This window comes from Mustela nigripes, chromosome 9 (genome assembly GCF_022355385.1).
Source record: "Mustela nigripes isolate SB6536 chromosome 9, MUSNIG.SB6536, whole genome shotgun sequence".
Lineage (NCBI taxonomy): Eukaryota > Metazoa > Chordata > Mammalia > Carnivora > Mustelidae > Mustela > Mustela nigripes.
Window position 1 is genome coordinate 35,074,654 of NC_081565.1, and position 12,624 is coordinate 35,087,277.

Sequence of the window (12,624 nt, forward strand, 5' to 3'; positions counted from 1 at the left end):
AATCTTAAGTTTTCAAAGGAACAAAGAATTAAGGAGAGGAAACCTGACTCCCTGATCTCTGTTTGCCAAGCTAGCCACGACACTAGCAGTTAGAGTGTGTTGCTCAGGCAGACTGCTTCAGGTATGATTGTTGAAGACGGGTGAGCTTTCTAAAACACTTTCAAAGATACCTTGAAAATTATAAGTTTAAGATTACAAAAATAATATGAAATTTACATAAAGGAACAGACTTTTTTTTTGTTTGTTCTTTTTAAAGCTTTTATTTATTTATTTGACAGACAGAAATCATAAGTAGGCAGAGAGGCAGACAGAAAGAGGGGAAAGCAGGCTGCCTGCTGAGCAGAGAGCCCGGTGCGGGACTCGATCCCAGGACCCTGAGATCATGACCTGAACCGAAGGCAGTGGCTTAAGCCACTGAGCCATCCAGGTGCCCAGGAACACTGTTTTAAGAGAAGAGAATTGCTTTAAAGTGGTAAAAGAACTCCTTAGATTGAGTGAGGAGTCAGGAATGTGAAATACGCTTCTTCTTATGAAATCTTTCTGCATGTCTTCAGATAAACTCAAAGGTCCTACCTCTGTTCTAATTTTTGCCTGTATCCGGGCATTTAAAACAGCATCCTATTTGGCTGCTTTGCTATCCGCCCTCCCCCTTAAGTAGAATAAGCTCCTTGAGGGCAGGATCCGTATTTTGTCTTCTTTCCTAACGACTCTTGACTTGGAGGAGGCAATCAGTAAATATTCCTTGATTCTGCACGTCATACTTCATCATGGTAAAGAATATTAGCACTTTCATATTTGTAGTGCAGAGATAAGTTTTAGCTCATGTTGAAGATACTTTATGTAGCAGTAGTAATGAATTCTAAAGTTAACGGCTCTCAAGTGATTTGTTTTTACTCCTAGGAAGGTGTTTGAAAATAAAAGTCTTACATATTAATGAATATAGCTTAATATATTAACCAGCAGGCCTGGTTATCTATTTACCAGGCTCATGGCAAACCAGAAACAATTTATAAAGGGGCTAAGGAAGGTTATTATAGAAGTATTATTAATATAATTAGCATGCCACTTAATGATCTGTCTCTGCCTTCCTCTCTGGTTACTTCTGTACTGGATAGCCAAACTGAACATTTTGCAGTTTCTTGACTACACTACTGTCTTTTGCCAGTTACCTCTCTGTAGCATCCAGTGCCTAGCATTTTCATAGAAAGGTGATACTCTGTATATTGTACAGTGATTTGCTTTTGTTTCTTTTTCATAGCATAGACTTCTTGAAGGTGGGAAACCATGCCTATCTTCTTTCAGTGCTTGTCACAGAATAGACATATGTAAAGGAATGAATGAGACAGTGAAACTGAAAACCAGACACGTGGTTTAAAGCACATGGTCTTCAATGTAGGGGTAAGCAAGTTCACAAACCTTAACTCCCAAGGGTAGTTCAGTTCACAGCACAGTGGTACAAGTGATGCTCCTGATGTCCATGATTAAAAATGCTGTAGATTTAAGTTTATATTACACACAAGTTAAAGGGGATTGACCTATAGTCAAGTCAAGCATATAAAACATGCAGTCATTTGCTTGGGGTCTTATGATCTTATCCTTTATTCTTAAGGTCACTAGGTTTGTGTTGAATAGAGCTGAGATGTCCACAGACTCTTCTTTTTTATACCTATGGTCCTTTTAGAAGGTTTGCTACAAATGTTCTGAAATATCTTCTTTGCAAGATCATACAGAAGGTTAATTAAAAAAACAGAATGAAAAATTATTAATCTTAGTGAAAATGGACAGTAATCTTTTTGTACTTAATACATGATTTTACCTCAGGTTTTCTTAACATGAAGTCTCATCTGTCCTTTAGAACTTTAGGATTAATACCAACAGAAAAGATATTAATAGATATTATTATGGGAAACATAGGAAGGACCTTGCATTTTTGAGCAGTGCTGTTTTGTCTTTTAAAAACGTTTCTGTAAGAGAGATCTGTTGCCAGAGGCAACCTTTGCCATCCTTATATTTGTTTTCATGTTTAAGATTAATTTTTAATTTCTTTCCAGTCTCTGCTAACACAAATACCTAGAAAATCCAGACTGTCCTTCATAGACATGATTCTCCACATTGGTGCAGCTAGCCATGAACTATCCTTTTCTTCTCCCTCTTTTTCCCAGATATCTCCCGGGGCCAATTCAGCACCTCTACCTGGCCATCCTAACAAGGTGATTTGTGAAAGGGTGAGACTTCAGAGCCTGTTCCCTCTCCTCCCAAGTGATCAGAATACTACCGTTCAAGAGGATGCTCACTTCAAAGCTTTCTTCCAGGTTCTTATATATTTACCCTTTCCATACGTAGGGCTGAAAGTCACAGATACATTTTAGGTTGTCTCTAGGAAGGCTTAAGACAGATTTCTCAATATCTTCTTTTCTGTTGTATATGGGAATAAGTATTCTTCTTAGAGGACTTCTTCAACATAACTTTTCAGCCAGCTTTTCTGAAGAATGTTTGTCCTTTCTTGAGTTGCTGTTTATCATTTGACCACTTAATATTCTTGTTTTTTGATCTTTTGGTCTTAATCACTTGTCTTAATAGCCCAAGTTTCATAGGAAAGTAGAAGATATTACAGATACATGAAGTTGTGTGGGAATGGAAAAATGGAAGCATGCAAGATATTTTTTAAAGCCATCACTGTTTACTTGCTTAGTGCTGAGTTTGATAGTGATGTGTATTTCAAAAAGAACATGGTAGCTTGTCTTCTATCACTTTTGATACCTGTAGGTAAAATGTGATTAAAATTTTTATTGTTATATATAAAATGAAAATAAGTTAAGGCAGGGACTATCATTAGTTTATTCACAAGACTGCTAGGATGTGCTCACATAAATTACTGGCAACTCAATTTCCAGCCCATTGTTCCTGGAGAAGCATGTTTTAGTAATGGAAGTCAGTATTAGTATTACCAAAAGAAAAGTAGTTAAACAGTTGCTTCTGGATATTAGGGTTGTGGACCAAGGCATAGATTTGTATATGTGTATACAAATCTGAAGTAGTGAGAGCCCCTAATCAAAGCTTGGACTTTTTGATAGAACCAGCTCATTTTCTCTTTGTGTAGGAGTGGTAGGTTGGGGCTTAGGACTAGTTCTGAAAGAAATGCTTGTTTGTGATACGTTAAATTGGAGATATGAAATTTGAGAATAGCTTTGTAGGTGATCCATGGCTCTTCAATGTGATATTCCTTGTTGCAGTTTGTGCCAAGTTTTCTCCTTTGCATGTATTGTCTCCTTTGTTTTTAATCCTCCTAATAATAACCCAGTCATGGATGGTTTTCTAGATGAAGAAATAGGCTCAGAAAAGCTCTCTGAGATGCCCAGTTACAGAGCTAATTAGTGGCAGAGACTCCGATTCACCTTTTGCTATTTCTTGTCTACTATAACATACCACCTTTAGATAACAGATATTTCTGTAAATAGTACAGTATATGTTAAGAGACGTAGTTATCTGTATTGAATTAAATGGAATATTGACTACTATTTTTGACACAGGATTGGTCTGTAATAGCTTGGTATTTAGTAGTAAAGTTATTTGATGTTTTCTTTGTTTTCCATACTTTGAGTCTGAGACATTAACTCAGTATTAACTTCAAACTCAAGGAGTTGTTGGCATATGCAATAGATTTAAACATATGTTTTGAACAAAACAAAGAGCCAGTTCCATTTGAGTGTTGCAGAAAGGTGAAAGGTATTATTGTCAAATTTTTATTTATAGCCCTAGTTAAACTTACATCTTACTTTTTTCTAACTTTAAAACAAGGCCCTCAGTGTACTTGGCTCCCAGGGAAGACTGGAGATTTTTCTCTGCCCACTTCCTCACCTACTACACTGTTGCACATGAAGCAAAGTAAATCCTTCTCACATCCCCTTTGAGATACTGTCACATACCTTCAGGTAATTCTGATAGTACAATCAGGTATGATTTCTTGTTATATTTCTCTCATTCTTGTTATTATTTCTTGTTATATTTCTCTCATTTCTTATCCTGGGAGTTACTCTTTTTATGTGTAAGGTTTTCATTTCTTGGCTCTCCCCCAAGTTCCTTCCCTCCCAGCCTTTTCTGCTTCCTTCCCCTTGGAAAACTTCATTTGAAATAGATTCATCTACCTCTTTCTTGCATTTTTCCCCCCCTAAAGCATCCTCTTTATTCCCTTATTTTAGCTGAAACCAGTTTCTCCTTAGAGGTATTATTTTCCCTGCAATCTTGTGCAGGAGTAAAAATAAATAAATAAATAAATAAAAATTGATCCCTTCCCCCCAAGCATGGGAATTAAGTATGCATCCAGTAAGTGGGATGGTCATAGAGAAGAAGGAAGGTGTTTGGTACTCTCTGGGATCCCTGTTTCCAACCACCAGTCATCTTTGAACAAAAACCTCATCTGTTTTTGAGCTGTATTTGTTATAGCTCAAATATAGTTATATTTGTTGTTTATTAAAGATCTTTGTACTTTGCTTATTTTATATTACTCATAAATTTTACATTTTAAATTTTATATTACTCAATCTTTCAAAATTTGCATGCTTTTTTAGTTTTCAAAATTAAAAAGTATTTCATATATGAAAGTTATAAAGTATAAAGCAGACACATGTATAATTTATAGATTTATTTATTTATTTGACAGAGAGAGAGAGAGAGAAAGAGAGAGAGAGAGAGAGATTTCAAGTAGGCAGAGAGGCAGGCAGAGAGAGAGGAGGAAGCAGGCTCCATGCCAAGCAGAGAGCCCGATGCGGGACTCTATCCCATGACCCTGAGATCGTGACTTGAGCTGAAGGCAGAGGCTTAACCCATAAGCCACCTAGGCACCCAACAGACACATGTATAATTTAAAAAACACCATCTATCCTAAGACAACCATTACCAATACTTTAGAAATACTCAAATGACCTTTTACATCTTCTTGCTGTCCCATACCTGTGCCTTGGGTAAAACTGAATTTTGAGGGTGCCTGGGTGGCTCAGTGGGTTAAGCCTCTGCCTTTGGCTCAGGTCATGATCTCAGGATCCTGAGATCAATCCCTGCATCAGGCTCTGTGCCAAGCAGAGAGCTTGCCCCTCTCTTGCCCCTCTCTCTCTGCCTACTTCTCTGCCTACTTCTCTGCCTACTTGTGATCTCTCTCTCTGTCAAATAAATGAAATCTTGAAACACACACACACACACACAAATAAATTCTGAATTTTGTGTTTAATACTCCTTGCTTCTCTAAGTGGTTTCACTACATGCAGTATCCCTCAGTTTCTGAACTTAATAGTATCAAACATTGTATTTTTGTCATTTTGAGATTCAGCATTGTTGGTGCATGCTGCCATGTAGTTGACTCATTTTCCTTTCAGTATTTCATTTAATATGGATATGCTGATATTAATGTTACTTAAATTTGCATGCTCTTTTTGATGGACATATCTAGTAGTTCATAGTTTTTTAGTTTTTTTTACTATTACTACAAGCATTGTTGCCATGAATATTCTTATATGTGTTTCTTGGTTGATATCAGTTGATTTTTTTTTTTTTTTTTTTTAAGATTTCATGAGAGCGAGGAAACACCAAGGGTGGGCAGGGGCCAAAGAGGGGGAGGGAGAAGCAGACTCCCCACTGAACAAGGAGCCCAGTGAGGGGCTTGATCCCAGACCCTGGGATCATGACCAGAGCCAAGGCAGATGCTCAACTGACTGAGCCACCCAGGTGCCCCTCAGCTGATACTTTAATTTCCGTAAAAGTGACGGCTTTGTGTATTTATCATTTTGGATTTTTGCACAGAAGAGGTATAGATATAAGCACATTTGCATCTCTATTAAAATAAGTCTATATTTAACATTAGAATCAAAATACCCCCTATAATTGTTCTAGAAATTTAAAGTATAATTAACATTTAGTAAAATTCATTCTTGTTAGTACAGGTTTGTGACTTTTGACAAACGCATACAGATGTGGAGCTACTGCCACAATCAAGATAGTAGAACAAATTCGTCTCCTGGAAAGATTCCCTCTTGTCTCTTCTATCTACCCCTTATAGTTTTGAAATTATTAGTTTCTGTGCTATCAACCAATTCATTGATTGTGATCGAAGATAGGGTGCTTTTATAAAACAGGTACATTGTGGAGAATTTCAATTTCATGTCAAGCACAACTCTTGATTTCGGGGTATATGTGTGTTTGTCCTAATGATAGCTGTGTGATACTTCATTTTGTAAATTTGTGAACGTTAAGTAGGCGATTGAAATTTTCATAATTTATACACAGAAATAGGTTTCTGAAAGAGAAGACTGTTGTAAAAAAAAAAAAAAATACCTCCAGCAAATTTAGAGACTTAATAAAAATTTCAGCCAAACTAGAAGATTTTTATAATTTTAGAAACCATACAGAGTTATCCTAAATTCATAAGACAGATTTTCAAAAAAAAGACGGGTGAAAACTTTTTTGAAAATTGTTATAAGGGACAATATGCCATAATAGATACTAAATCATATTATAAAGAAATAGCTCCATGTCAGTGGGCTGTTTGTTTTTAAACATGGTGGATGTTTTTCAGTCCCCGTCTTATGGGACCTCTCAGTTGAGTCTTTGAAACTCCATTCTACTGGCTTTTCTCATGACATTTCACTTTCCTTTCATTAGCTGCTCAGCATAAAGTATTAAGAATTGAATATTGGGCTTCCCTTTCTATGTATAAATTATTTGGGGGAAATTCTGTCCATGCCTGTAACTTCATTAACCTACCATCTATCTGTATACTAGAAACTATAACTTCTAGTCTCTGATCTTCAGCTGTCTGCAGCACAGCTCCATCTCAGAGGTATCTCAGGGTACTTCAGAGGGATCTCTTGATTTCAGGTTGTTCTTAATATCTTCTCCGTTTTCATGTTTATGCTTCAGGTTTTTTATTTTAACCATTGATTTGTCTTTACAGCTTAAAATTATTATAGTTAGAAATTCATGATGGATAAAATCTAGTGCTCTGGTGAAATTAATATACCATTTAGAAACAAATTACAACATCAAGGTAAATAAGTTTTTGTGAACCAGTAGTATTTTGTGTAATTAAAAATTAAGAAAGGGATGACTGGGTGGTTCAGTCAGTTAAGTGTCCCAACTGTTTTTTTTTTTTTTTAAAGATTTATTTATTTATTTGACAGAGAGAGAGAGAGAGAGATCACAAGTAGGCAGAGAGAGAGAGAGAGGAGGAAGCAGGCTCCCCGCCGCGCAGAGCCCGATGCGGGACTCGATCCCAGGACCCTGAGATCATGACCTGAGCAGAAGGCAGCGGCTTAACCCACTGAGCCACCCAGGCACCCAAGTGTCCCAACTCTTAATCTCAGCTCATCTCAGGGTTGTGAGTTCAGGCCCCGCACTGGCCTCCACGCTGGGCATGGAGTCTCCTTAATTAATAGGATATTTATATGTCATTCAAACTTGAGCCATGTAGGCATCCCTAAACTCCCTTAGAGAGGCCTAGAAATGGACTGCCAGTTATGGCCAATGATAGTAACATCATATTTTCACACAATGTTAGATTCTGTTCATGATGAGACTGCAATGCTATACCACTGGAGTACCTTTCTAAGCACTCAGTGCACATAAAAAACTATTTTTTGGCCTTCCATGAAAATACAAAAACTGGGGGGCACCTGGGGGGCTTAGAAGGTTAAGCCTTTGCCTTCAGCTTGGGTCATGGTGTCAGGGTCGTGGATTGAGCCCCGCTTCAGGCTTTCTCTGCTTAGTGGAGAGCCTGCTTCCCCACTCTCTCTCTGCCTGCCTCTCTGCCTACTTGTGATTTCTCTCTTTGTGTCAAATAAATAAATAAAATCTTTAAAAAAAAAAAAAAAGAAAGAAAATAAAAGAAAAAATACCACAAACTGGGATCATATAAAGCTGTTTTTTTTTTTTAATGCATGCTTTTGAAAACACAATATTTGAAGCCTTTCCCCTCCCCCCACTTTTTAAAAAGATTTTATATATTTTGTTTGACAGAGATTACAAGTAGACAGAGAGGCAGGCAGAGAGAGGGGAAGGGAAGCAGCTTCCCTGTTGAGCAGAGAGCCCGATGTGGGGCTCGATCCCAGGACCCTGGGATCATGGCCTGAGCGGAAGGCAGAGGCTTTAACCCACTGAGCCACCCAGGCGCCCCTTTTTCTCCCCTCTCTGTGTGTAAGATAACATCCCAGGAAAATGTGGTTTTAGTCTGGTATGAGTTTAGATTTTATTCTGTAATCTTTAGAGCTGGGGAATATCAGAGCTGTGTGTTAGAAAATTGAAGTCCAATGTGAAATGTGAAACAGGACTATGCATTGTGTCATTCAAGGGCAGTGTAATCATTCAGCTGTCTTCGGTTAGTCTTAACTAATAGAAACACATCAGTGTAGATACAGTTTAAACAAAGAACTTCAGGTTGTGAGGACTAAATGAGAGAATATACAGAGATCATTTTATAAATCATACTGTGTGATTCAAATATGAAACTTAATTTCCTGCTTTCCCCCTGCTTATATCCTTCCTTTGCAAAACAAACAAAAACCAAGTTTGTCTTTTTTTTTTTTTTAAGATTTTTTATTTATTTATTTGACAGACAGAGATCACAAGTAGGCAGAGAGGCAGGCAGAGAGAGAAAGAGAGAGGGAAGCAGGCTCCCTGTGGAGCAGAGAGCCCAATGCGGGGCTCGATCCCAGATCCCTGAGATCATGACCCAAGCCAAAGGCAGCGGCTTAAGCCACTGAGCCACCCAGGCGCCCCAACCAAGTTTGTCTTGATGGTTATTCTTTATTACCAACTTGCTTTATATGGAGTGTTTTAGTTTTCTAGGTACTTTAACATCTGTTATGTAAAATGAATGGAATTCAGTGTTTTCTCTCTCTGGGTCATTTAAATTTAACATTTGTTTCTTAGTTGTGAAATGAGAAATTTTATTATTTGCCTGAGATAGTTAAGGCAAGTGGAGAAGGTCTGGGTGTTTATTATTTTTTAAAATTATTTTCTTTTGAGAGAAAAAGTGAGTTGGTGGGAGGGACAGAGGGAGAGGGAGAGAATCTTAAGCAGGCTCCTTGCCCAGTGTAGAGCCCAGTGTGGGACTTGATCTCAAGACTCTGAGATCATGACCTGAGCTGAAATCAAGAGTCAGACATTGGGGGAGCCTGGGCAACTCAGTTGGTTAAAGCATCTGGCTTGCTTAAGATTCTTTCTTTTCCCTCGGCCCACTTCCTTCTTTCTCTCCCTCTCTTAAGGGGGTGGGGGGAAAAAACTGGACACTGAACTGACTGAGCCACCAGGCATCCTGAAAAAGCAAATTTCTCTTACGGAGGGTTTATCTTTAGGGATTTTTCCTAAGAGAGTCCCTGAACTTGTCTTTGTGGTTCTCAAAGCATAGTCCCAGGCCAGGTGTAGCAAGCATCACCCAAGATCCTTTTAGAAATGAAGATTTGTGGGCCCAAGAACCTGGTGATTCTGACACATGCAGAAGTGTAACAACCACTGGCCGGGTTAAAGGAAGTAGCACTCCAGATTCTGCTGTGCATTTACCTCTGTCAGGAGTCCTTATGGTAGTATAATTCTGAACCAGTTTCTATATTCTTTTTTTAAAAAAAATAAACATTTTATTTATTAATTTGACAGAGAGAGATCACAAGTAGGCAGAGAGACAGGCAGAGGGGGGGGGAAGCAGGCTCCCCGCTGAGCAGAGAGCCCGATGTGGGGCTTGATCCCAGGACCCCAAAATCACTACCCGAGCCGAAGGCAGAGGCCTAACTCACTGAGCCACTGCTTAGAAGTTCACAGGCAATATGGGTAATGAAAAAATTGAACACTAAACTTGGTGTGAAGAGCTAACCTGTGGTTTGAATTCTCAGGGGAGAAATCTCTTTTCCAGCTCCCAGTCCAGACAGAGTAGATATGTTTTCTTATTCTCCATACCAGTGAGATTTTTCTAGTCTTCCTATTTTATTTATTTATTTTTAATTTTAAGTAGACTCCATGTTTATCATGGAGCTCAAACTCACAACCTTGTGATCAAGAGTCCCATGTTCTACCGACTAAGTCAGCCACGGGCCTATCTAGTCTTCCCTTTTATTGAAAATATAGTACTTTGGAAATTTTGGTCCTATGCAAGGCTCTGAGTGAGTGATAAAGCCGTATCTTCTGTGTCCTGCCCCAAGATTAAGAAAATAAAACAAAAACAATCCTGTCTTTCAGTTTTCCTCTTTGTTTTTGGTCCTTGGTAATTTTTCCTTTATTCTGAGTTCATCATTGCATTTTTTTTTTTTAAGAATTTATTTATTTATTTGACAGGGAGAGATCACAAGTAGGCAGAAAGGCAGGCAGAGAGAGAGGAGGGGAAGTAGGCTCCCTGCTGAGCAGTTAGCCTGATTCGGGGTTCGAACCCAGGACCCTGGGATCATGACCTGAGCTGAAAGCAGAGGCTTTAACCCACTGAGCCACCCAGGTGCCCCTCATCATTGCATTTAAAACCTATTCTGGGGGCACCTGAGTGGCTCAGTCATTAAGCATCTGCCTTTGGCTCAGGTCATGATCCCAGCATCCTGGGATCAGCCCTGTATTGGGCTTCCTGCTCCGTGGGAAGTCTGCTTTCCCTCTGCTAGTATCCCTGCTTGTGTTCCCTCTTTTGCTGTGTCTCTCTCTCTCAAATAAATAAATAAAATCTTTAAAACCTATTTTTGTTGTATGTAAGCCATTATTCCTGGGTGTTATTCTGTTATGATTTTCATATTTGGTCCATGATTTTGTCAAAACAGAAGTCTTTATTAAGTTTAGAATACTTTCTCCCCCTACCCCCATAACTACAGTGGTTATCTTGCATGCTTTGTCTAAGTTGATTATAAAATTGAAAACCAGTAAAGATTCTTCATCATGTTAGGAGTATCTCTTTAGTCATTGCAGAACCTAGTAGCATGTTGGCCTGTGGAGGAGACGTTAATTACATCTTTTACCTGTTCTACTCAAAGAATGCATTAGGTGACAGAATGATACAGATTTGTTCTCACCTTTGTTTTTTCTAGACTCTGATTACCTTTTATACTTCCTGCAACAGAAAAACCATGTGCTTAAGTTCTTGGGGTGCCTGAATTAAGCTGCTGCTTCCTGTTCAGGTCATGTTTCTGGAGTCCCAGGAGGAAGGCTCCCCTCCTCCCCCCAAGGCTCCCTGCTTGGTGAGGTGTGTGCTGCTCCCTCTGCCCCTCACCCTGTTCTCATGCTCTCTCTCAAATAAATAAATACATTTTTTCATTTCTTAAAGACTTTATCTATTTAATTGACACAGATTGAGAGAGACAGGCAGACGGCAAGAGTAGGAACACAAGCAGAGGAGGTGGATGAGGGAGAAGCAGGTTTCCTGCCAAGCAGGCAGTCAAATGCAGAGCTCCATCCCAGGACCAGCAGGCAGCGAGAGAGAGAGAGAGAGAGAGAGAGAGAGAGAGAGAAGCAGGTTCTCCAGTGAGCAGAGAGCCCGATGCAGAGCTCAGTCCCAGGACCCTGAGATCATGACCTGAGTCGAAGGCAGATGCTTAACCACCTGAGCCACCCCAGGCATCCCTTCCCTCAAGCATTTTTAGCATCTTTTTTTTTGCTGAGTAAAGTCCCATACTAATGTAATTCTTGTTTCTTTGTAGGTTATTCCCTCTATTTTCTGTAAACAGGGTATTTTTGGAGTTCCTTAGAGTACTAAAATTGAGGAGGAATGTGATGAAATCATGTTGTATATAGTAAACTTACTATTATTTCCCTGTCTTTTTTATTTTTTCCCCTGTCTTTAAATACCCATTTTGGTTTTCTGTTACTTTGAGTAAAAAAGGAAGACTTACTACCCTAGTACTAATGAATTGCTCATTTCCCACTCTTTGTCTCTCCTTACTGCCTAATGTGAACCTATCACAGCTCAAAAAGAAGAGAAACTTTCCTAGGCACCTTTGCTGATCTCTTTAAAAACAATTCATTTGTTGTAAAATAAGAAGAGGTTCATTAACATCACTGAAAATATGTAAAGATTGATCGCCTAAGTGCTTCTTCGGGTCATTTTTGTGGGTCTGTACCACCCCCCTCCTTTTGGAGCAGTTAAAATTCAGAATTCCATATCTTAGCTTGCTTTAAGCTTTCAGTAGAGGATATATATGAAGGCTAATGATCAGATTGGTTGCTAGCATTTAGTAGTTTAAAAAGTCAGATTTGTTTTACCAACTGAGATTACTTATTTCTAGTGCTTGTGTCTAGTGCTTGTGTGTATGTATGAGTTTGCCAGGTCTTCATCAGTCGGCTTTTTAAAATCAAAATACCTATGTTTCATTGCTTACTTTTTAAGTTTTAGGATTATTAGAGCATAACTGATTTTTTTCCCTAAAATCAAAGGGCAAAAAGCATTTATAATTTTTTTTTATTTTTTTAAAAAGATTTTTATTTATTTATTTGACACAGAGAGAGAGATCACAAGTAGGCAGAGAGGGAGGCAGAGACAGAAGGGGAAGCAGGCTCCCTGCTGAGCATAGAGCCCAATGAGGGACTCAATCCCAGGACCCTGGGATCATGACCTGAGCCAAAAGCAGAGGCTTAACCCACTGAGCCCCCCAGGTGCCCCAAAACAAGCATATCTTT

General features: G+C 38.8%; 1 protein-coding gene across 13 annotated transcripts in view; it reads left to right on the forward strand.

Annotated features, from left to right (window-relative positions):
* The window catches only part of RNF38 (ring finger protein 38), a 139,371-nt gene that overhangs the window by 94,519 nt on the left and 32,228 nt on the right, over positions 1 to 12,624 (forward strand). For 2 of the 13 annotated variants that reach the window (XM_059411314.1, XM_059411315.1), the window contains one exon: positions 2,163 to 2,312. The exons of 4 other annotated variants lie outside the window; for them this stretch is intronic. Coding sequence is in view for 3 of the 9 variants with exons in the window: in XM_059411307.1 (XP_059267290.1) it covers positions 1,381 to 1,398; positions 2,163 to 2,312 (168 nt within the window). In the remaining 6 variants the exon portion in view is untranslated. Of the gene's footprint in view, positions 1 to 1,291; positions 1,399 to 2,162; positions 2,313 to 3,798; positions 3,933 to 11,129; positions 11,195 to 12,624 lie in introns of those variants that run through there. 7 more of the 13 variants (XM_059411307.1, XM_059411308.1, XM_059411309.1 and 4 more) reach the window with 7 other exon arrangements.